A 26,649-nucleotide genomic window follows, 5' to 3' on the forward strand; every position below is an offset into this window, starting at 1 on the left:
TAGCTGAGGCAAGAGATGATAAAGCAGAGAGATTAGTGTATTGCCGAGGTGGAAGTGGCAGTTGACAATGTAAGGGCTAGGTTAATTTATTTTTAAAATCAGGTTCTAAACTATGGAACTATACTTTAACTGCTACAAACGTTGAGTCATCTAATGAGAAAAATGCTATATAAATAGCATTATTATTCTCATTCTTATTATTATTATTATTATTAATAATAATAATAATAATAATAATAATGATAAAGATAGATTTGTAGGATTGCGGTATTAATCTCTCCCCGATCTGTCAACAATAGAAAGATAAGGGACGCTCCATAATGCATAAAAGTATTTATTCTTAGGACGAGCAACAACACACAATACTGTAGTTAAAAAACGGATAACCTCGTACCCTGTAACTTAGCTCACCTGGCCTGTGATACGAGTGAGGTCCCGGCTTATTCCTGCCACTTCCACTATATAACTCTCAGTGTGTGGGTTTGTGCTACGTGCATTCCTCTCCTCACATAATGTCACTGGCCCTGTCACATGCAGCCCTGTCATCACTGACCTATCATGCATGTCCTGATATAGTGTGTGCTGCTGACTCACCCCTAGGGGTGCTAGGGGTGTCTTACCCCCACCGTGTTTGTTCCCAGCTTGTAAGTCAAATGTGTACCAAGTTTGGTGTAAATTGCTCCAGGCCTTCCACAGTTATGCTGTCTGCTGACATACTCTGTGCTGCTGTCCCACCCTAGGGGTGCTAGGGGTTTCTGTCCCCCACAGTGTTTGTTTCCACAGTGAAAGTCATATGTGTACCAAGTTTGTTGTAAATTGCTGCAGACATTCCTGAGTTATGCTGTCTGCTGAAACACTCAGTGCTGCTGCCTCACCCCTAGGGGTGCCAGGGGTGTCTTCCCCCCATAGTGTTTGTTTCCAGATTGTAAGGCATGCAGTATGTGTACCAATTTTTGAGTACATTGCTCCTGCCATTCCGGAGTTATGCTGTCTCCTGATATACTATGTGCTGCTGTTTCCCCCCCAGGGGTGCTAGGGATTTCTAATTGTTTTAGTTGCCTTTGCTGTGTTTTCATATGCTCGTATGTAAAATTTCACAATCTTCGCTTGTAAACTGTGGATTTGTATAGAAAGACAGAATGACGGATTTTCGCTTTTATATAGTAGATATATATATATATATATATATATATTCTAAATACGTAAACAGAAGGAGGGAGCGTACATAGTGCAAATCACTTTTATTTAAAAAGGTAAAATCCCTTTAATAAAGTATCCACATTAACACATAAGATCACTGTGACATACATTAGAATCCACAATAAATAAATAAATGAGACTCGTACCGAGGTTCTCACCCATGTGGACTGGTTACCATATGATGTACACAGAATGAAAGCTCCAATCTCTGCCTGCTGATAAGAGCTGTACTGCAGTGGGAACCGGGACCTCACACTGCGCCAGCGGCTTACGGGACAACGCCGCAGCTTGTCGGGACACCAACACAGGCAGAAGGCACAGACCGGTGGTCAGCTTGGAGTCGGGTATGTCTAGCAGGCCACGCCTCCAAGCTGACCACCGGTCTGTGCCTCGGTGAGGACCTTGTTATGAGTCTCATTCATTTAATGTGGATTCTATGTCAAAGTGATCTTATGTGTTAATGTGGATCCTTTATTAATGGGATTTTACCTGTTTTAAATAAAAGTGATTTGCACTATGTGTGCCCCCTCCTTCTGTTGCTGTATTTAGAGTATCTCACTCCAGGAGTCCAGACTTTCTACAGGAGGGGTGCAGCGTTATTTTGAATGACTATAAACCCAGTGCTATATCCCAGAGTTTTGATGACCTTGAGGATTATTTTCCATTTTCTAAGTGGAAACTGAACATTGACCAGCGCACCATTTCGTTGAATATATATATATATATATATATATATATATATACACAGATGTAGCCACGCTCATCCAGCCTGCAGCTTTGCATATTAATGGCGATGCAGGTGCGGCAAGTAAGCTTGTGACTAGGAAGTGCACACGCTTGTAAGTACATGCACCAATAAGAATATATACAGTAGGTGGCGTACTAAGACGAGGCACGCCATACAAAGTAGAGATGAGCGCCTGAAATTTTTCGGGTTTTGTGTTTTGGTTTTGGGTTCGGTTCCGCGGCCGTGTTTTGGGTTCGAACGCGTTTTGGCAAAACCTCACCGAATTTTTTTTGTCGGATTCGGGTGTGTTTTGGATTCGGGTGTTTTTTTCAAAAAACACTAAAAAACAGCTTAAATCATAGAATTTGGGGGTCATTTTGATCCCAAAGTATTATTAACCTCAAAAACCATAATTTACACTCATTTTCAGTCTATTCTGAATACCTCACACCTCACAATATTATTTTTAGTCCTAAAATTTGCACCGAGGTCGCTGTGTGAGTAAGATAAGCGACCCTAGTGGCCGACACAAACACCGGGCCCATCTAGGAGTGGCACTGCAGTGTCACGCAGGATGTCCCTTCCAAAAAACCCTCCCCAAACAGCACATGACGCAAAGAAAAAAAGAGGCGCAATGAGGTAGCTGTGTGAGTAAGATTAGCGACCCTAGTGGCCGACACAAACACCGGGCCCATCTAGGAGTGGCACTGCAGTGTCACGCAGGATGGCCCTTCCAAAAAACCCTCCCCAAACAGCACATGACGCAAAGAAAAAAAGAGGCGCAATGAGGTAGCTGTGTGAGTAAGATTAGCGACCCTAGTGGCCGACACAAACACCGGGCCCATCTAGGAGTGGCACTGCAGTGTCACGCAGGATGTCCCTTCCAAAAAACCCTCCCCAAACAGCACATGACGCAAAGAAAAAAAGAGGCGCAATGAGGTAGCTGTGTGAGTAAGATTAGCGACCCTAGTGGCCGACACAAACACCGGGCCCATCTAGGAGTGGCACTGCAGTGTCACGCAGGATGTCCCTTCCAAAAAACCCTCCCCAAACAGCACATGACGCAAAGAAAAAAAGAGGCGCAATGAGGTAGCTGACTGTGTGAGTAAGATTAGCGACCCTAGTGGCCGACACAAACACCGGGCCCATCTAGGAGTGGCACTGCAGTGTCACGCAGGATGTCCCTTCCAAAAAACCCTCCCCAATCAGCACATGATGCAAAGAAAAAGAAAAGAAAAAAGAGGTGCAAGATGGAATTGTCCTTGGGCCCTCCCACCCACCCTTATGTTGTATAAACAAAACAGGACATGCACACTTTAACCAACCCATCATTTCAGTGACAGGGTCTGCCACACGACTGTGACTGATATGACGGGTTGGTTTGGACCCCCCCCCAAAAAAGAAGCAATTAATCTCTCCTTGCACAAACTGGCTCTACAGAGGCAAGATGTCCACCTCATCTTCACCCTCCGATATATCACCGTGTACATCCCCCTCCTCACAGATTATCAATTCGTCCCCACTGGAATCCACCATCTCAGCTCCCTGTGTACTTTGTGGAGGCAATTGCTGCTGGTCAATGTCTCCGCGGAGGAATTGATTATAATTCATTTTAATGAACATCATCTTCTCCACATTTTCTGGATGTAACCTCGTACGCCGATTGCTGACAAGGTGAGCGGCGGCACTGAACACTCTTTCGGAGTACACACTTGTGGGAGGGCAACTTAGGTAGAATAAAGCCAGTTTGTGCAAGGGCCTCCAAATTGCCTCTTTTTCCTGCCAGTATAAGTACGGACTGTGTGACGTGCCTACTTGGATGCGGTCACTCATATAATCCTCCACCATTCTATCAATGTTGAGAGAATCATATGCAGTGACAGTAGACGACATGTCCGTAATCGTTGTCAGGTCCTTCAGTCCGGACCAGATGTCAGCATCAGCAGTCGCTCCAGACTGCCCTGCATCACCGCCAGCGGGTGGGCTCGGAATTCTGAGCCTTTTCCTCGCACCCCCAGTTGCGGGAGAATGTGAAGGAGGAGATGTTGACAGGTCGCGTTCCGCTTGACTTGACAATTTTGTCACCAGCAGGTCTTTCAACCCCAGCAGACCTGTGTCTGCCGGAAAGAGAGATCCAAGGTAGGCTTTAAATCTAGGATCGAGCACGGTGGCCAAAATGTAGTGCTCTGATTTCAACAGATTGACCACCCGTGAATCCTTGTTAAGCGAATTAAGGGCTGCATCCACAAGTCCCACATGCCTAGCGGAATCGCTCCCTTTTAGCTCCTTCTTCAATGCCTCCAGCTTCTTCTGCAAAAGCCTGATGAGGGGAATGACCTGACTCAGGCTGGCAGTGTCTGAACTGACTTCACGTGTGGCAAGTTCAAAGGGCATCAGAACCTTGCACAACGTTGAAATCATTCTCCACTGCACTTGAGACAGGTGCATTCCACCTACTATATCGTGCTCAATTGTATAGGCTTGAATGGCCTTTTGCTGCTCCTCCAACCTCTGAAGCATATAGAGGGTTGAATTCCACCTCGTTACCACTTCTTGCTTCAGATGATGGCAGGGCAGGTTCAGTAGTTTTTGGTGGTGCTCCAGTCTTCTGTACGTGGTGCCTGTACGCCGAAAGTGTCCCGCAATTTTTCTGGCCACCGACAGCATCTCTTGCACGCCCCTGTCGTTTTTAAAAAAATTCTGCACCACCAAATTCAAGGTATGTGCAAAACATGGGACGTGCTGGAATTTGCCCATATTTAATGCACACACAATATTGCTGGCGTTGTCCGATGCCACAAATCCACAGGAGAGTCCAATTGGGGTAAGCCATTCCGCGATGATCTTCCTCAGTTGCCGTAAGAGGTTTTCAGCTGTGTGCGTATTCTGGAAAGCGGTGATACAAAGCGTAGCCTGCCTAGGAAAGAGTTGGCGTTTGCGAGATGCTGCTACTGGTGCCGCCGCTGCTGTTCTTGCGGCGGGAGTCCATACATCTACCCAGTGGGCTGTCACAGTCATATAGTCCTGACCCTGCCCTGCTCCACTTGTCCACATGTCCGTGGTTAAGTGGACATTGGGTACAACTGCATTTTTTAGGACACTGGTGAGTCTTTTTCTGACGTCCGTGTACATTCTCGGTATCGCCTGCCTAGAGAAGTGGAACCTAGATGGTATTTGGTAACGGGGGCACACTGCCTCAATAAATTGTCTAGTTCCCTGTGAACTAACGGCGGATACCGGACGCACGTCTAACACCAACATAGTTGTCAAGGACTCAGTTATCCGCTTTGCAGTAGGATGACTGCTGTGATATTTCATCTTCCTCGCAAAGGACTGTTGAACAGTCAATTGCTTACTGGAAGTAGTACAAGTGGGCTTACGACTTCCCCTCTGGGATGACCATCGACTCCCAGCGGCAACAACAGCAGCGCCAGCAGCAGTAGGCGTTACACGCAAGGATGCATCGGAGGAATCCCAGGCAGGAGAGGACTCGTCAGAATTGCCAGTGACATGGCCTGCAGGACTATTGGCATTCCTGGGGAAGGAGGAAATTGACACTGAGGGAGTTGGTGAGGTGGTTTGCGTGAGCTTGGTTACAAGAGGAAGGGATTTACTGGTCAGTGGACTGCTTCCGCTGTCACCCAAAGTTTTTGAACTTGTCACTGACTTATTATGAATGCGCTGCAGGTGACGTATAAGGGAGGATGTTCCGAGGTGGTTAACGTCCTTACCCCTACTTATTACAGCTTGACAAAGGGAACACACGGCTTGACACCTGTTGTCCGCATTTCTGGTGAAATACCTCCACACCGAAGAGCTGATTTTTTTGGTATTTTCACCTGGCATGTCAACGGCCATATTCCTCCCACGGACAACAGGTGTCTCCCCGGGTGCCTGACTTAAACAAACCACCTCACCATCAGAATCCTCCTGGTCAATTTCCTCCCCAGCGCCAGCAACACCCATATCCTCCTCATCCTGGTGTACTTCAACACTGACATCTTCAATCTGACTATCAGGAACTGGACTGCGGGTGCTCCTTCCAGCACTTGCAGGGGGCGTGCAAATGGTGGAAGGCGCATGCTCTTCACGTCCAGTGTTGGGAAGGTCAGGCATCGCAACCGACACAATTGGACTCTCCTTGTGGATTTGGGATTTCGAAGAATGCACAGTTCTTTGCTGTGCTGCTTTTGCCAGCTTGAGTCTTTTCATTTTTCTAGCGAGAGGCTGAGTGCTTCCATCCTCATGTGAAGCTGAACCACTAGCCATGAACATAGGCCAGGGCCTCAGCCGTTCCTTGCCACTCCGTGTGGTAAATGGCATATTGGCAAGTTTACGCTTCTCCTCCGACAATTTTATTTTAGGTTTTGGAGTCCTTTTTTTACTGATATTTGGTGTTTTGGATTTGACATGCTCTGTACTATGACATTGGGCATCGGCCTTGGCAGACGACGTTGCTGGCATTTCATCGTCTCGGCCATGACTAGTGGCAGCAGCTTCAGCACGAGGTGGAAGTGGATCTTGATCTTTCCCTAATTTTGGAACCTCAACATTTTTGTTCTCCATATTTTAATAGGCACAACTAAAAGGCACCTCAGGTAAACAATGGAGATGGATGGATTGGATACTAGTATACAATTATGGACGGGCTGCCGAGTGCCGACACAGAGGTAGCCACAGCCGTGAACTACCGCACTGTACTGTGTCTGCTGCTAATATATAGACTGGTTGATAAAGAGATAGTATACTCGTAACTAGTATGTATGTATAAAGAAAGAAAAAAAAACCACGGTTAGGTGGTATATACAATTATGGACGGGCTGCCGAGTGCCGACACAGAGGTAGCCACAGCCGTGAACTACCGCACTGTACTGTGTCTGCTGCTAATATATAGACTGGTTGATAAAGAGATAGTATACTCGTAACTAGTATGTATGTATAAAGAAAGAAAAAAAAACCACGGTTAGGTGGTATATACAATTATGGACGGGCTGCCGAGTGCCGACACAGAGGTAGCCACAGCCGTGAACTACCGCACTGTACTGTGTCTGCTGCTAATATATAGACTGGTTGATAAAGAGATAGTATACTCGCAACTAGTATGTATGTATAAAGAAAGAAAAAAAAACCACGGTTAGGTGGTATATACAATTATGGACGGGCTGCCGAGTGCCGACACAGAGGTAGCCACAGCCGTGAACTACCGCACTGTACTGTGTCTGCTGCTAATATATAGACTGGTTGATAAAGAGATAGTATACTCGTAACTAGTATGTATGTATAAAGAAAGAAAAAAAAACCACGGTTAGGTGGTATATACAATTATGGACGGGCTGCCGAGTGCCGACACAGAGGTAGCCACAGCCGTGAACTACCGCACTGTACTGTGTCTGCTGCTAATATAGACTGGTTGATAAAGAGATAGTATACTACTAATATTATATATACTGGTGGTCAGGTCACTGGTCACTAGTCACACTGGCAGTGGCACTCCTGCAGCAAAAGTGTGCACTGTTTAATTTTAATATAATATTATGTACTCCTGGCTCCTGCTATAACCTATAACTGGCACTGCAGTAGTGCTCCCCAGTCTCCCCCACAATTATAAGCTGTGTGAGCTGAGCAGTCAGACAGATATATAATATATATAGATGATGCAGCACACTGGCCTGAGCCTGAGCAGTGCACACAGATATGGTATGTGACTGACTGAGTCACTGTGTGTATCGCTTTTTTCAGGCAGAGAACGGATATATTAAATAAACTGCACTGTGTGTCTGGTGGTCACTCACTATATAATATATTATGTACTCCTGGCTCCTGCTATAACCTATAACTGGCACTGCAGTAGTGCTCCCCAGTCTCCCCCACAATTATAAGCTGTGTGAGCTGAGCAGTCAGACAGATATATATAATATTATTTATATATAGATAATAGATGATGCAGCACACTGGCCTGAGCCTGAGCAGTGCACACAGATATGGTATGTGACTGAGTCACTGTGTGCTGTGTATCGCTTTTTTCAGGCAGAGAACGGATTATAAATAAAACTGGTGGTCACTGGTCACTATCAGCAAAACTCTGCACTGTACTGAGTACTCCTAATGCTCCCCAAAATTAGTAAATCAAGTGTCTCTCTAATCTATTCTAAACGGAGAGGACGCCAGCCACGTCCTCTCCCTATCAATCTCAATGCACGTGTGAAAATGGCGGCGACGCGCGGCTCCTTATATAGAATCCGAGTCTCGCGATAGAATCCGAGCCTCGCGAGAATCCGACAGCGTCATGATGACGTTCGGGCGCGCTCGGGTTAACCGAGCAAGGCGGGAAGATCCGAGTCGCTCGGACCCGTGAAAAAAAACATGAAGTTCTGGCGGGTTCGGATTCAGAGAAACCGAACCCGCTCATCTCTAATACAAAGTCACACCCGTGCCTAAACACGGCACATGTGCCTGTGTGGCCGAGCCACAGGATGGATGAGCGTAGCTACATCTGTATGTATATATATATATATATATATATATACACACATATATATATATATATATATACATACATATGAAGAGAGCCCAGCACTCACCTTAGTAAGTTAATTCACCTCTATTCATCAGAACATAAATAAATAAATAATGGGGATTTAGTTCATGGATTGTACAATGTATTTATGCTTGCAGCCCAACTTCACGGGACCCCATCTCACTGCAAGTCCTACTCTATCACCATGAACTAAAACCCCATAATTTATTTATTTATTTATTTATGTTCTGATGGGTTCTCGGTGAAATATTATTTAAGCAATGTGATCACAGGCCATTGCACCCTGGCCTGGGGGTGGTGAATTCAGGAGTGCACCCCATTTCTGGGTATGGTGAGTACGGTGGTTCCTTGTATATGTATATATGTGGTTATTTTTAATTAATCTTTCTGTGATCATATCTTTCTCATGCATTCCTTCTAAGTTCATTTACTCTTAACCTGTGTCAGCTGCTTCCCTATTGGTAATTTGTAAGCTGTGTAGATGACTGACTCACCTTTAAAAGCCATAAGTTAGTTGGCAGGTGAGCTTTAAACCTGTAAGTACAATTTAAATTTGTCTCTGATGTGATAGCAATGGCCAGGTTTTAAAAGTCAAGGTGATAGAGTAGGACTTGCAGTGAGATGGGGGTCCCGTGAAGTTGGGCTGCAAGCATTGTACAATCCATGAACTAAAACCCCATTATTTATTTATGTTCTGATGTATAGAGGTGAATGAACTTACCAAGGTGAGTGCTAGGCTCTCGGTGTAATATTATTTAAACAATGTGATCACAGGCCTTTGCACCCCGGCCTGTGGGTGGTGAGTGCAGGTGTACAGCCCATTTCTGGGTATGGCGAGTGTGGTGGTTCATTATATATTAGGATATTTTGATAAATATAATACAGACACATCATTTACGATGTGTTTCAATGTTATATTTGTGAAGCTATAGTATAAATGGGACCATCATGCCTTTAGGATGATTGCATATTAAAGCAGATTGATAAAAATTAAACCAGTGCCCAGAGATGGAAAGAACATGGAATGGACAAGAGCAGTTGAGGTAGAGTAACACAGATAATTTTTTTGCTATATAATAGAGATAAGCACTCCCTTGTTGCCTAACTGTCAATCATCCACAATGGCCTCTCTTCCACATACTGCTGGCATTGTCTGTCAGCTGCCTCTGGCAGCCTATAGAAAGATACAGATCTAACGCTTTTCATTTATGTGCAAATCATTTTAGAGATAAGGTAACTGGCCTCTCAAAAAAAGAGCCCAAGGTTCTGTTTTGGCACTACCACTAAATTAAATGTCAGGGTGTTTTCTGTTGGCATGGGGTGGAAAACTTGGATGGGAAGAGGGGATTAGAAAGTGATTACTGTCAGATGTGAATTTATGAGGACATATGTTAATTCCTTACAGGATCGGTGAGTATATTTTTCTTCACAAAAGTGATATTACAGAGAGTGCTATATATTAATATGACAAATTATCTGTATCAAGTGCCAAAACATATTAGTACTATACCATACCATCCAAATGTATAATCATACATTTAACTACATACAGTAGGAACATGATTGGACCACCTTTATCGTGCAATTGACTTTAAAGTTAATGTAATTTTGTATAACTTCTAACAGAGTATTCAAAATAAATATACAACAAAAATGTATGATTGCTTTGTATCACCCATTTTTCTGCAATTAAAAAAACACAGTTACCCTACAGAAGTTGAATGAGTATGAGTCAGTCTGTATGTACAGTATATGTACATCAGAGAGGGGCAAAATGAACATGCTTTTACTATTTGACCTTATTATTAATAATAAAAATAATTATAATATATTTTGTTTTTAAGAGCCAAATAATATCCACAGCATAGTACAGGGAATATACAAAGTACGAATCTAACTTGAAATATCATACATACAGTACAGTAAATGTAACTTGACATGTCTTAAGTACAAAATAGGGCAATAGACCAACTATACCCAACAAAGGGTGAGCATAGATCGTCTGAGTAGGACTAGGAGACAAGGGAGAGAGAGTCACACTGGTGGCATGGGTAGATCTAGGGGTCAAACACAAGGAAAGAAAACCCTGTCTGTGAGAGATTATTGTACATACAATAGGAGAGATGAACAGTTTGAGGGTGAGTAGGGGAGAAGAGAAGGTTAGGGGAGGAGATGAAAGTGGAGATTTAGAGGAATATTTCATGCCAGCAGTTCTCCTCTCTCCTCTCCATTAGCAGTCTGTTGGTACAGCCTCACTCACTGCTATCTTCTTTTATCATCTGAAAACACTATGTTAATATTGCTTCCTTTTTTTAATTGAGTTCCTTTGAATTTCTGTATCAGAAGCAAGCATTTGTTATGGTACATTTCTTACAAACACAGTTGTATTCTAATGCAGTTATCATGGAAATCTATTGATCATTATTGTTAGAGGCCTTCAAGTTGGCATCAGGATCCACTGAATTCACTGGAGAGGAATGTACCTCTGCTCATTGGCAGGCTGCCCTTTAATGTGTAATGTACTGTATGTAGTTGAGCAGTGCACTTTGGTAGAACATATTGTGCAGTCTTACTGTATGTGCAGTATGTGATGATGGAATTTACACACATGGGTCTGAAGTTGACATTTTTGTGGCATCCTCTGGAGGCATTCATATTTTACATCCATGGTAATATTTGTATATCAGCATCTTCAAGGCTATAAACGTTTGCAGATGGTTAGTAGGACCCCAACATAACCTGAGTTTCTAAATAATACAAAGTTATCCAGTGATACAATTTAACAAAGGTTCTGATTGATGTTTGTGCTATACAAAATTTTTTTGTGGAAAGATAGGTCATTTAGTGGTGGTATGAAAGTGTAGAAATATTTTGAAGAATGTAGACAAAGCATTAAAGGTCTTCATTTAACTCTCTAGTTGCCATTTAGAGATTCACACCTATCCAGGGTGTAATTATGTCTAAGTAGACAAGATCCTGTGGCTGTAATGGGGTATTCACTTTGGGTTTTTCTTGTCTTTCGAATTGCTGATAGCACAGTTTCCTGTACACTACCCATTGCTATCTGCTATCATCTTGTATAGAACATACAGTATGTAGAATATTTAGTGAACTTCAGAAGTCAAAGTAAAAGCTGACTCCTGCTGTGTGCCAACCTCTGGTGTCAGGACTAATACAGCGGCATAGTTCAGCAAGATTAAATGTATTACTGCTTTCAATCGATGGGATTATCATTACAGCAGTAATAACACCAAAATTGCATGCTTTAGCGGCCTATTATTTTGACATTTCCCTATATTACACTGCATTATGGCTGAGACATTTCTGTTGATTATTCATATTTCCTATGTGCTGTTGCAGAGGACATTTTAAAATACTGGTACATGGCAATAACTTAATTTGCTTTATAAAAATAAAAATCTTTAAAGTAAAATGTTTTGAACGAAGGTGGCAAGAGAATAATACACTTCATATACAGTACAACAAATAAAAAGGTAATTATTTATTATTTCATCATTTAATACCTTGGAGAATTCATTTAAATTAGGTCGCTGCACAATATTCAGTTGTGTAACAAACTGTTGTACATTTGTCACATTTCCTCAGATTGCAGGTAAGTCTTACATTGGGTACACATTACAATGACAATCTTGCCGATGGTCGGGGTGATTTCTCTTCACCCCAGACCAACAGAAATTGCCATTACACACCACTACTTTCATTGCACTGCATTCGGGCTCACACAGTGGGGGTAATTCTGAGTTGATCGCAGCAGCAAGTTTGTTAGCAATTGGGCAAAACCATGTGCACTGCAGGGGGGGCAGATATAACATTTGCAGAGAGAGTTAGATTTGGGTGGGTTATTTTGTTTCTGTGCAGGGTAAATACTGGCTGCTTTATTTTTACACTGCAATTTAGATTTCAGTTTGAATACACCCCACCCAAATCTAACTCTCTCTGCACATGTAATATCTGTCACCTCTGCAGTGCACATGGTTTTGCCCAACTGCTACCAATTTTGCTGCTACGATCAACTCAGAATTAGGCCCAATATCCTTTGATTGCTCATACAGCACAGCCGACCAGAAAATATTGCATGTGGCATGTAGGAGTGTGCAATTAGGCATACACACTAGAAAATATGCGCAATTTGTCATTCCAAAATGACAAACCGTGCTAATATTGTCTTTATTGTGTGTACCCTGCTTTAGAAATACCAAAACAGGTTATAAAAATTATCTGAAATTAAGAACAGTTATATCATACATTTTCCATCTCTTTACTTGATGTGTACTTGCAATTTGGAGAACAGTAGGCACAATATTTTTCATTACTGCCCATCAATGACTTCATCTAATGTACAGTACACAGTATTGTCCTTTTAATCTAGCTCAGACTGCAATGGAACAATAATATATATACCAGTACTCATCTCCATTGCGGAAAGTGGAGATGGGTACTAGTGACTATTGGCAATAGCAAATTTCTTTCTTTCTAGGAGCTTGATTTAATTGTCATTATGCCCAATAATGGGAAAATCATTTACATGGATGCCTATTTATCATTAAATATTTGTGGAACATTCAACCACAAACAAACATTTTCAGTGGCTATACTCTATTATTTAGTATTCCCCAGATGTACTATGGAGAGATTGCAGCAGATCTCTCCTGGTGATGCATATGCATTGGCTGCCGGGCAGCGGTTCCTGAAAGAAATGTGATAGTATTATTTGGGTCTGGTCAGGATCTCGGTGGTCGGGATCCTGGCAGCCAGAATACAGATGCCGGAATCCCGACACCACTCGGAATGCCATCACCGGCATCCCAAATAGGGCCACCAGCCCGAAAAGTGAAGCTATGGTGTGGGGAGGTAAGGTTTAGGCCCTGGGGGGGGGATGGTTAGGGTTTGGCTGTGGGGAGGTGGCGGTTAGGTTTAGGCACCTCCGGGAAGGGTTAGGCTTAGGCTGCGGGGATGGGAGTGTTAGGTTTAGGCTGCTAGAAGGGAGGGGTAGGGTTAGGGGATCAGTGGGGGAAGGTAAGTATACTTACCTACCCCTGCCAGGATCCTGATCATTGGATGTAGTGGACAGTATTCCAACTGCCGGCATTTCAAGCCCAACCCCATTACTCTCTCACGTTGCTTCCAGCTCTTTGCCAGAATGGGCTCTTAGCGGAGCCTGTCTGCTGGCAAAAGTAACTTTGGAAATTTTCACAGAAATATTAATTTTCACTTTGTGACTGTACGCAAATTAATTATCACATCTGCATTAAAAATGGAGATTGTGCTAAATAGGCCCCATGGCCTCAAAACAATTATTTATTTCAAATAAAGTTTAATACAGTACAGTTGAAGAAATGACTAAAGGTAGCCTTAGATGTTTATCAGAAACCCAGCCAATACCTTGTCATTAAGTCTATCTAAGCTAAAACACATATGCAGCCCAAAGACAGATCAAGCTTGACTCAAGATGGTCAATCAAAGACCATATTGAAAAATGTTTTTGCCCATTACTGGACAGATGCGATTGAGTCCTCATGGTCCATTTATACTACACACCCACCCAACAGACACCAAACTGTACTATGAATCTGGTAAAAATAAAGTAAGATAACATTTTTATGAGATACATATATCTTTATTTTTCCACAGGTCCCAGATGGCTCAGTGGTTGCATTAATATCGAAGCAAGTCACAGCTTACAATGCAGTAAATAATTCTACAGTATCCAGGACATCTGCTAGTAGATATGGTGAGAAAACTTTCTTTGTGGCCTTGAAAATATATGAGCTGTGATTAAATGGTATAATGATATTATGTTCAAAAAAGAAATTCTCAAAGAATATTTTATTTACTGTATCTTACTTATGCGTTGTATTTAAACCTTTTTAGTGCCCAACATTGAATTTGCATTGCTAATCACTAAGACATGAAGGACAAACATCCCTATTATTTTCTTTTATTAAACTTTTATGTGTTTTCTTTTCATATGTTAAACAGTGGCTAACGTTAGACATATGATTTATACTGAAACCTGAATTTCTGGTAATTCTACAATTACAAATTACTAATTACTACAGCTTTGTTAAACTATATGTATAAGATTAATACATGATGTGAATTTCTAGAAAGGAACATGTAACATCCTACCCATGGCTGAGTACTTGTCATACACTATTACACTGAGCAGTTTTCTTTTATCCTTTTCCTGTGTTAGGGCATCATTATTTCTTAGCATCACACAACAGACTTTTCTGCTTGTAGTGAACACACAATTACACAAGCTTGGGTGATGTTTGTATTAGGATCAGGGTGTGAGACATTGATTCAGTGCCCTTTGGTTGTTCTTCTTGTGCCAAGTTAAATTACCAGGAAGAGGCAACTACTGCCAGGAGAATACCCATCAGGTGACCAAACCAGGCTCAGTTTGCTGGAATGTTAATGGACTCTGACAGTAGCTATTATCCCGCTTTGATTTGTTATATGAGTTTAATGCTCGTACAGTTGACGGCAAATGTCAATTTCAATGCAGATTCCTAGTATGATAGCTAACACAAGTTTTATGTCCTTTACCACTCATGGATAAAATGAGTTTGATTGCAGAAAGTAAAATAAAATGTACTGTATGCACCAGTAGCTTTCATTTCTATTGTTGGCATCTTTTACATCATCATTTTTAAGACATTTTTACACCACGGGGTATATATACTAAAGTGCTGGTTTATGGAAGTAGAGATCAGATTATCTAACACCTTCTAGAAGATGATAGCTAGAATCTGATTGGTTCTATGGGCAACATCTCCACTTCTGTATATCTACACTATAGTTAATATACCCACATAAGAAAGGAGGACCATTTTTCTAATATAGGGATTGATGATGTATCAAGCATTGAAAAGAGTGAAGGAGTGGACCAGTGGAGACGTTGCCCATGGCAACTAATGAACATCTACCTACCATTATATAGAGCAGGGGTGGCCAACCAGTCAGAAACAAAGAGCCAAAAAATCTTGTTAGGCACGTCAAAGAGCCGACATCAAGCCACAGGCGCACATGCACAAATGGGGTGTGGCCTTGTGCCTGCTAGGCCACGCCTCTGGTATAAAATACATTTAAAAAGCCAGATCCACATAAAATACATTTAAAAAGCCACTTCCACATACCCTACTGTGTCACTTCAGCCAGCTACCTTATGTGTCACTCCTGCTAGAACATTACTACAGTATGTCACTACAGCCAGCTCCCCCATGAGTCACTCCTGCCAGCACTCTCCTGTGTCACTCCTGCAGGACCCTCATGTGTCACTACAGCCCCTCCGAAAATACACCTCGTGCCATTGAGCAGCCCCTTATGTGTCCTCTGTTTGCCAGTGGGTGTCTCATCTCTAGTATCTGGCTCTCTCAGTTCTCAGTCTCCGTAGTGCTGCTGCTGCCTGTCTGTCTGGCTGGAGTGCAGCAGTTTCTGGATCTGTTGTGGTCACATGACTTCGAGTGTCAGGAGCCACATTTGAATAAAGAAAGAGCCACATGAGGCTCAAGAGCCACAGGTTGGCCACCGCTGATATAGAGTGTACTTGATAAATGAAGGAACAAATAGAAAAACCAATCTGTGCGCAAAAGGATCAAAATGAAAACATAAAATATTTTATTAATAATCCAATGTTGGATAAATCAAATAAAATATAATTCTTAGGAGTGACCACATAGATATTAGTATAACAAATATCACTACTTAATTTAAAAAAACTAAGACCATCTGTTATATACCTAGTGAATTGAAAAATCAATATAAAATGTGGCAGTCTCTCAAAGTTTGTTACTGTTCCTGAACTGGTATTAATGTAACAATTCAGAATGTACTTCCCACATCACAGTCTCGATTCTGTACACTAAAATGATAATTGTAGAATGTCCGCACTGGCTGGCCAGCCTGTATTTAACTAGAATGTATATTAGCTCTCCAAAATTCATCCGAAAAGCCAGTTGATTAATATGCAAGATACCTGTGACACAGTTCTGTGAAAATAAATGTTGAAGTGAGAATCACCATGCAGCTGAAAACCGCTTACATACCGTCCCAGTCAGGTAATGTAATGAATCGTTGGTGATTAGAGAATGTCCCGTATAGCTGAGCGGCTCCTGTCCTCACGTGCCGCTAGTGCAAATAGCTGTATATTGAGAATGACAATATAGACAACCGTCTTGTCCTGCTTCTAGCCGATGCCCGTAATAGCTGTCTTGCCGGGATACCACCGGACCTCGCTGTCTGCAATCCATGTACCGGCGTTTGCTGTGCTGCCTGGGTGCTACCCAGATAGCACAACTGGGTAGTCCTTTGAAGCCGGGATCGGATAAACGGAGTCCCTTGCGGCGGGTTAAGGCTAGCAGTTATAAAGTTGTTACCCAACAATAAGGCAGTATAAGATGGTTCAAATAAAAAGGTCACTCTATGCCGTCACCTAACGCGTTTCTCGACCATTAGCCCTGGTTGATTCATCAGAGGAAAAAGGATAAAAGGAAGTCCTAGTCCGACTATATTTAAAGCCCCAAGATAAATGCCTAAATATAAACAGCTAACAGAATTAATCAAATAAGTCATATAGATCAAATTAAAACGATACAAAAACATGAAGTATACACATGTGAATCCACATAACAGATCTATAGGCTATAATACTAAGGAATGGAATGGTGAATAAAATATAGATAAATATATATACTATATAATGATGCAGATATAAACATATATTTTAAAAATTATATAGAAAAATCATATAGAAAAATTATATATATAATTAATGTGTATATAAATCAATATAAAGTTTGTCAAAAAAGTGTGCAAATTACCAGCTTAAATCATTAATCAATGTTCATAATAATTTTTTATCAAGGTGTAAATCCATTAGTTTTAAAACATATACACAATTAATTCTAAAGTGAAATACAAAAATATATGCTGTCTCAGATTGGTTGCTACGGGAAACTTATCCACTTTCTTAATTACTTGATACATCAACCACATAGTCACATTTACAACATGGCAGCCATAGAGATGGTTCTGTAAACTTTTACCCAAAACTTGCAAGTTACTTTCAAACTCACACATATTTTCAGAGAAGAATACGTGACAGGTGTCGCAGCTATGGGTATTGAGCTGGACTATTGCAGTTCTACTAAAGATGGAATAGTTTTTTTTCCTAGGAGTTTTATTTCAACTGTAAAAGATAATTGGGGTAGCTGTACTAAGCTTGGCGAGAGACAAACTATTAACCAATCATCTCCTAAGTGTTATTTTTCAAGAACAGCCTATAACATGGCAGTTAAGCCTGATTGGCTGGTACTTTATCTCCCTACACTTTATCAGTTTAATGGTATTGCTTATACTTTACAAGCCTGCACAAACTTAGTATTGCTATTTATACTGGAGTTTATCAAATTGTTTGCTTGCCAAAGCAACCCAGTAAGGGAAGGTGACAATGTCATTGCCTATACTCATATATGATTTGGATATGGGGGGTCATTCTGAGTTGATCAGTTGATCGCTAGCTAAAAATGTTTGTTGCACTGCGATTAATGAAAAAAACGGCACTTCTGCACATGCGTATGTGGCGCAGTGCGCACGCGCGACATACTTTCACAACGGCCGATGTAGTTTCACATAGGGTCTAGCGAAGCATTTCAGTCGCACTGCTGGCCGCAGAGTGATTGATATGAAGGGGGCGTTTCTGGGTGTCAAATTACCATTTTCAGGGAGTGTTTGAAAAAACGCAGGCGTACCAGGAAAACCGCAGGCGTGGCTGGCCGAATACAGGGCGTGTTTGTGACGTCAAATCCGGAACTGAACAGTCTGAAGTGATCGCAAGCACTGAGTAGGTCTGGAGCTACTCAGAAACTGCACAATATTTTTTGTAGCCGCTCTGCGATCCTTTTGTTTGCACTTCTGCTAAGCTAAAACACACTCCCAGTGGCATAGCGTTTGCACGGCTGCTAAAAACAGCTAGCGAGCGATAAACTTGGAGTGACCCCCATAGTGTACAATTTTGGGTTTGGTATACATTATATGCATTGCATTGTTTGTTTCATTAAGCAATTAATAGCTTTGGTCTGGTGTGGAAGGTAGGGAACACATCATGCACTCCTCATGTAGATTGTTTGTAACCCTCCCCTACAGAAGCAAGACCTACAGTACAGTAACATTATGCCTGTAAATTGCCATCTTGTGTAGCAAAGCCTGCAGCAGTGCTGTGTAGGCAGTCGCTGGTCTTTCAAGAATGACCCCCTATATTTCTTTAACACAGCTATTACATTGTTTGTGATGAGAATCCAGGAGAACCTACAGGCTGGTTATTACCGACACACTATGTCTGAAAGCATCTTAAGGATCATTAGGTTCTGCTTTTAAACCCCCCACCTCTTTGCTAAGACTGCCACTTACAAAACCAAATGTAATGAGGCATCTGTGATGTCAACATATCTGCACAGAGAGCTTGGCTGAACTTTTCAATGAATCTCCTCTGGTACATTAACCCACTGACTGAAACAAAGTTTTTCCATATCTGCTAGGATGGCTCTCGCCTTTTTACAGTATATTCTGCTGTAAACTCTCAAAATCCAACTGTACCTGCCACATTATGCGTCAGTGTTGGTGCCCGCTATGCTCCTATTCAAGTATAACGTTACTGTTTTACAATTATATTCTCTGTCCATGGGAGGAGTATGTTGTACTCAAAATAATGACATTGTTAGCACAATTCATCTGGGAGCTTTGTGTATAAATGAAGAGGTTGGTAGTACTGTATCATGATTTATAGTCTAAAAAATTATTTGTCTGTAAAAAGCTGATTTGAACAGCATCGTTTTCTATCTTGCACAAATGCATACCTTTTTGCACAGATGCATACTCATTTGCAGATGCAAGTGCATTTGTGTACATCTCTGATTCAGGCCCAGTACGATGGAGGCAGCTAAGTATAGATCTGCTGCCTGGCAGTGGGCCTTATTCAGATACAGTATGTATGACATTGTACAGCTGCATGGAAGCAGCTGTGCAATACCGTACAACTAATATGCTACTGCTACAGGAGGCATCTGTAGGAAAAGGATGCCTCCTAATAGCATCTGCGAACTGAGTGCTGTGTCCAAAGATGCCGCAGCAGATCACCATCATGACAATCGATTGCAATGGTCACAGCCCTTGGCTGACAGTCAGAACGCCTCTGCTGTGGCCTGGATTTCTGCATACAAACACACAGAACCTGGCGACAAGCCCCCTGTTTTTGTAGAATAGCCCCTGTCGGCCTGTCCCTCATATGCTGCAGCATGTCAATCATGCTACGCCTAAGGGGAAACTGTAAAGGGCCCCATACATTAGAACAATAATGCAGATTTCATCCAATTTCGGGCATTCGGGACGATATATATAGGATGAAATCGGGCATTTTGGATGTGTTTCCGATCCGATGCGCATTCCCGTGAGGGTCGGATCGGCTCCCCTAGATCGTTAGTGCTGCACTCGTAATATGTCGGTTCCGGCAGGCATGGCTGGGATCGCATACGATATATCGCATGCAAAATGTACCAAATCGTATTGAATCGTATGGAACCACTCCCGGGAAGCACCCGGGAGAGTTCAAGGGAAATCGCCTCTGACTTCAGCCTCAGACATATCGTTGTAGTGTATGGGGCCCTTAAGCGATCACTCAGGTCTCGCTCTGCACATGCCATAGGACCCGAATAAGAACCCATATTCTGTTAATTAATTAATTAATATGCATTAGCCTTATCGTTGCATATTAATGAGCTGTTACAGTATGATGATGCAAAGGAAAAAGCAATATGACAATAATACTGCGGCATTCTGCAGTGCAGGGCATCATACATTTTAGAGACATAGGTAGTCATTCCGAGTTGTTCGCTCGCTAGCAGTTTTTAACAGCCATGCAAGCGCTATGCCGCCTCCCACTGGGAGTGTATTTTAGCTTAGCAGAAGTGTGAACGAAAGGATCACAGAGCGGCAGCAACCTTTTTTTGTGCAGTTTCAGAGTAGCTCAATACCTACTCAGCCCTTGCGATCACTTCAGACTGTTCAGTTCCTGTTTTGACGTCACGAACACGCCCTGCGTTCGCCCAGCCATGCCTGCATTATTTCTGGCACGCCTGCGTTTTTTCAAACACTCCCTGAAATTGGTCAGTTGACATCCAGAAACGCCCTCTTCCTGTTAATCACTCTGCGGCCATCAGTGCGACTGAAAAGCTTCGCTAGACCTTGTGTGAAACGACATCGTTCGTTGCAATAGTATGATGCGCGTGCGCATTGCGCTGCATACGCATGCGCAGAAGTGGCATTTTTTTCTTCATCACTGCAGAGCGAACGAAAGCAGCTAGCGATCAACTCGGAATGACCCCCATAGTAAAGAATTAGGTTTTCCTTGTCTATTTTGTTTGAACATGTTTTTATTGACTGCTGTCTCACTTACAAATGCACTCTATGGGTTCAGTATATATTTCGTACAGCATTTAGTTTAGAACATATCAAAGCTATAGCTTTGGAAATGACTTATTTCTAGCTGTGTACAACTAGCAACATATAGTACACATGCAGGTTCATTGTTACCACTTCTCCAGGAACATGGATATGCTAATTCTTCCCCCGATGCAGATAACAGAAATACTGCAGTCACTTAATCTCCTGGGGAGCAGCATCCACTGATGCGAATGAGCCAAGAAGTCTCATTAATATTAATTTCTGAAGTGTTACTGCAATTAATGAAAGACACTGTGACCTTTTCAAAGATATTTTCCCCTTACATTCCTTGTTATTGCCAAGTTGGGGAAAAAGTTGGAGGATGAGAAATAATCATTAATTTCCATATACAGCAGTCGGTGTCTAAATGAACATGACACTTACCCGGTAATTATAATGAAGCTCAGGATGCATTAACAGTGCACTTTAAGACAATGTAAGAATCATCAGTAATGTTGCTGTGTGTTAATAACCATATAAAACACATCATTAAACATGGTTAAACTTTACAGGAGTGTAATTAGCAGTATTAATTTCATGCAGCCGAGCAGTGCCATAAATACAGCAGTAGGTGCTGCCCCATTTTTTTCTATAATGACCTTGTTGCATTGGGATGTACTGTACAGTATGAATGCTTCAATTAGGCTATAAGTGTCTTCTTGTTTTATTATTGCCCTTTAGAAGGTCTGAGGAAGAAAAGTGTTCTGAAATTAGGAATTGTCATACTTACAGGTGTAAAGAAATGTAGAGGTTATATGATTCAGTGGGGTTAAAATCGCATCAAGCGCCACATTTATAATCTCCTCATTAATCTTGTGCACATCAGGACAACCAAATACAGTATTGTAGCCCAGGGCTTTCCCTAAAATCTTTCATAAAATGTATCCACATGTAACAGCACAGTTCAAATGCTGATTTATTTTTGCTGCCATCGTATAGTTTAGAATAGTTAGGGGTATACATACATACATACATACATACATACATACATAGTCATACACTTATACATTCAGTCACACACATATACATACTACAGTCATACACATGTATACAGTTACACATACATAAAATCACACACATACTGTCACACACTGTTATACAGAGATACAGTACACATAGTCACACACACATACAGTACTGTGCACATACATATATAGTCACACACATATACTGCCCACATACATATATACAGTCACATACATATATTGTCCACATACATATATACAGTCACACACATATACTGTCCACATACATATATACAGTCACACACATATACTGTCCACATACATATATACAGTCACACACATATACTGTACACAGGTTGGATATGCGTAACCGGCGGTCTAAGCATACAGACGCCGGTATCCCAGTAGCGGAAAGCTGGCGGGTCTCCTGATCGCTGGTCACATAACTGCAACCACTGTACACATACAGATATACAGTCACACACATATACTGTACCATACTTGCCTACTTTTAAAAAAGCATTTCAGGGAGATTGTGAAATTAACACCTATAAGCGCGGTCGTGTACTGCTGCATCTGAGAGATGAAAATGACTTACATCAAAACGTAAATGAGCCCCAAAGTTAGTATACTGTATACACAAATGCTGTAAGTGGCCATGAGAAACCTTATTTAAAATGAATGTAGCCATAGGGATCATTGTGCCTTATAACCAATACAGGGAAATGGCGCAGATGATCCCATTTGAATGTATATATCTCCAATTTATCTTTTCCCCAAGAATGTAACAGCTATATAATGGGGGTGATAAAGCTGAATTCCTTTATCGTATAAACAACCCTTTATGAGGTCTAAGAACACTGTACGCTGTTTACTTAAGAAGTACCGTAAGGGTACGCTAGTTGCGTAACGATCGCTTAGCCGTAGGCGAGACGCTCAAGCGTCACGTTCGCTCACGGCCCAGAGATCACAGGCAGGCACGCTATTGGCTGTTGACTAACGTAATGATTCGCTATGGCGTAGCAGACGCTCGAGACCACGAGGAGATCACCAGCGGCGCAGACGCTCACAACGCTATACCTTTATATCTATATTTTTAACAATGAAATACACAGTATACCTTAGTGTTGAGACAGGGTGTAAGTGCAACCTGGTGTAACCTGATTAACTACAAAGCTGCTTGAGAGTCACCGACGCTCAAGTGAACACTTAACACTATAAGAAATACACAGATACTTGTTTAGGGTCCAAAGCCTATTATATGTATTATAACTAATATACTTGCAAAAAGGAATCACAGTACAAATGATACACTACAATATAACAGAGACTTCCTAACCAAATAACTATACAAGAAATACAATACAATACAATACTAATCAAGGGAAAATACGAGAGAAAGTGAGGAGAGAGAGAGAGAGAGAGAGAGAGAGAGATATGAGAGAAATGGCTCACAGAAAGACAATGATTACGGAGAGAAACTTACGCACAAGGGTAACGATCGCAAGCGCTTCTGGACAGCCAGCTTCCCGATTATCAGCAATGAGAACCGTTTGATGAGAAGTCCCAGCTGGATGCCACAGGCCCGTCTTTTATGCTACTCACACAATGCAATCCAATGGTCCCTACAATCTCATTGTCCATTGGACGCAGGAATTCGGCTTCGCATTATAACAAAGGTCATAGGTTGAGTCATACAGGTGGGCTGTCTTGTATCAGTGGCCTTGGTTATGCAACACAATGGGTGATGACTAACACATTCCTGTCTTCTGGAGAGCTATTGTTTGGTGAATACAAAACAGAATCCTGTCTGGGTTCTGTTCTATATTCATGATGTCCACTTTCAGTTGAGACAATGACATCTCAGCCCTCATTCTCCTGGATACAAACCCTAATCCATTCGTAAACACAGGTGTTGGCCCTCCTCATTGAGTCTCAAAGCTCAGTGTAATTAAAGGCTATTGTACTCCGTCTGCGGGAAAGATACTGATTTGGAGTACAATTGATCTTCAATTACTATTCCGGTGCTTACCTTATGCATGTAAAGATATGAGGCCCTCCCAACATGCAAACTATTGTTTGGGGGATCTCTGAGGTCAAAGAGCCATTTGAGACCCACTGATACCTGTCTCCAACTGTTCAGGTGCATGACTAAGTAAGAACAAATAATAATAAATGGACATAACTTCTTATGTCCATAACTATTCGCACGAGCGATTAATCCGCTCCAAACCAACACCGGAATATTGCTATTTAAATACTCTTCCGATGGGTACCAAACACCACTGTATGACTCCTGTTAGACCCTTCCTACAATACAAAGAGGGATTCCTCCGTTCAGGGACATTCTATATTAACCAAACTTTCAGAATCTATCAAAGGGACCATGATCTATAAAATACATTATTAATGAAAATATGTAACGATTGAGTCGCACGCTACGATTACATAAACTCTACCGTAAATACGCATACCGTGCGCCTGCGGGTGCACGCTATTGCGGGTATGCGCCTTCACGGGAGAGCGTACGCATGCGCAGCGCGGACCAGTGTGCGGTGCAAATATGGCAGTGTGCATAGAGATATTTTTCTGACTTTGACAGTCTACCCTTTGGCAGTCAATAATAACTGCCACCTTCTAAAACATTTCAAAAGGAGAAAAATATAGGTCAGGGGTTAATTCATTTCCATGGTTGGGTAGGGGAGGAGAGAGGAGTAGGTGTGAAGAGGGTATGACCTAGTGAGATAGCAGAAGCGTGTGTGTATGAGTCCATGTTTGGTGGGTCATGTATCATCGTGCCGTACGTGTTGTAAATCAAGCTTCGAGGTATTGCGAAGTATACATTTGAATTCCTTCTTATCCCGTATCAAGGGTCTGTGGATGGGCTGTCAAACTCTACCGAGCTCATTTCGGCTTTCAGTTGTAACAAAATGGGGATGCACATTTTAGTTGATGATACATGAATGGGGGAAGTATGTGGTTGCTGATATCTGTGCCTGTATTCCCTATCGACTATGTGTGTCATTACCTGAGGGTTGTAGAGATGAAGATAAAGAACACTTATGGAAAATGCAATGATATTCTATGTCAGGTAAATGTACATCTGTCGTTGAAGTTTTGTTCGGTATCAGTTGAAAGTCGTCTTCTTTGCGCTGTTTTGCTCCTTAGGCATGAGCAATAAGCTTTGTCAGTGCCATTAGATTTACAAAAAAATGTTGGGCTAGCGTGAGTTTAAAAATACTAGGGAAACTGGGGATCCATGGCAAAGTTCATCAAATGTCCATTTCTCAAGTGGTCAAAACTTCTTCTTTGGTCCATCCGTTGTCTGTATAGCGTCTCGTCAACTTCCTCGTCCAAGGGGGTCTTTTTATCTTGGAGAAAAGCAGAAAAACAGGTGAAAGAAACGGACCGTATAATCGCATTTTCCTTACATCATGGTTTCTATCATTGGGTCATAAATCAAATCCAGGTTAATTACAGTTTCCTCACTCCTCAAACTCATCACTCTTGTACTTTGTTTGCACCTCATTAAAGCCTGCCCGCATCTAAATATCAATCCAATAGATATAACAACACCTAAAATACATAGGAGAAACTTTCCAACATCCATTATGACTCCTTGAGCCCAGTCTCCCAAACCGGAGAACCAATTTCGCGGGTTCAACCATGACACCCAACTAGTCAGCTCATTACCTACAGCAGCAAGGGTGAGATTGTGTTTTTGGCGAAATTCCCACTTTAATTGGAGAATATCGTCCATCTTTTGGTCTATGACCTCTACCGGATCCTCGGTGCTATTTGTGATATATGTGCAACACTTCACGCCGTACTGCGTTGCCAATGTAACACAATATCCGCCTGTCACTGCTGTGAGGTAATTAAGAACCATTCTATGCTGTACCAGTTCTGTTTTATAAGCTTGGAGTTCTCTTCCAGTGTATCTAAACGTGTCATCATACATTTCAGTGATATTATCTAACAAATTGGCGAGTGCGGAAATGTATCTATAATTCATCACTCCTCGAGCGGTACGAGTGAAATCTAACGCCACCAGAACCTGAATCCCGGTGGATTCATGGATTAGGTCAGAGGCCGGATGCTCTAACCTTTCTGACAGTTGTCTTTTAACTCGGTGCTCATAATGAGTGTGAGTATAAGGAGCTTGGGCACCACGGTGTATGTCTTTCATTTTGTCATGTGTTACAGTCATCACTTCAGGCAATACTTTTCCAATATAACACAATCCTTCAGAGTTTGGGGCAAGCCACTTGTACGCCTTTCTCCCGCATATGAAATATGCATCATCGGGGAGAACATAAGGGACGGAGAAGGACATGACCATATTACAAACCTTCCAGGTGAAATCTCCTGATCCTAATTCTTCCATCTGCTTAATACACGTATCAGGCTGTACGATATGTGCACAGTATCCTGGTGATACTTCTCCAACTCTAGTAATCCTATTTCCTAAGGTATATCTATACCTGAAAGATTTTCCTCTACTGGCTATGTGGCGTACAAGCTCTGTATCTGTAGGCATTCTATCTGCTCTGTGTGAAAAGGTCATGGTAAGGTTGCTCCATGACACTTCCCAATTTCCCGGCCTTCTGGGATTGGAGATGTTGAAACATAAGAGGGACCTATCCACATGGTATTGGTGGAGCTTCAAGCTAGGAGGGCTGGAGATATTAAACCTC

General features: G+C 42.0%; 1 protein-coding gene across 3 annotated transcripts in view; it reads left to right on the plus strand.

Annotated features, from left to right (window-relative positions):
- The window catches only part of PLXNA4 (plexin A4), a 1,021,577-nt gene that overhangs the window by 908,003 nt on the left and 86,925 nt on the right, over positions 1–26,649 (plus strand). For all 3 annotated transcript variants that reach the window (XM_063926762.1, XM_063926763.1, XM_063926764.1), the window contains exon 27: positions 14,118–14,217. In XM_063926762.1, coding sequence (XP_063782832.1) covers positions 14,118–14,217 — 100 coding nt within the window. The remainder of the gene's footprint in view (positions 1–14,117; positions 14,218–26,649) is intronic.

The sequence above is a fragment of the Pseudophryne corroboree genome, chromosome 6, assembly GCF_028390025.1.
Source record: "Pseudophryne corroboree isolate aPseCor3 chromosome 6, aPseCor3.hap2, whole genome shotgun sequence".
In the NCBI taxonomy this organism is placed as follows: domain Eukaryota; kingdom Metazoa; phylum Chordata; class Amphibia; order Anura; family Myobatrachidae; genus Pseudophryne; species Pseudophryne corroboree.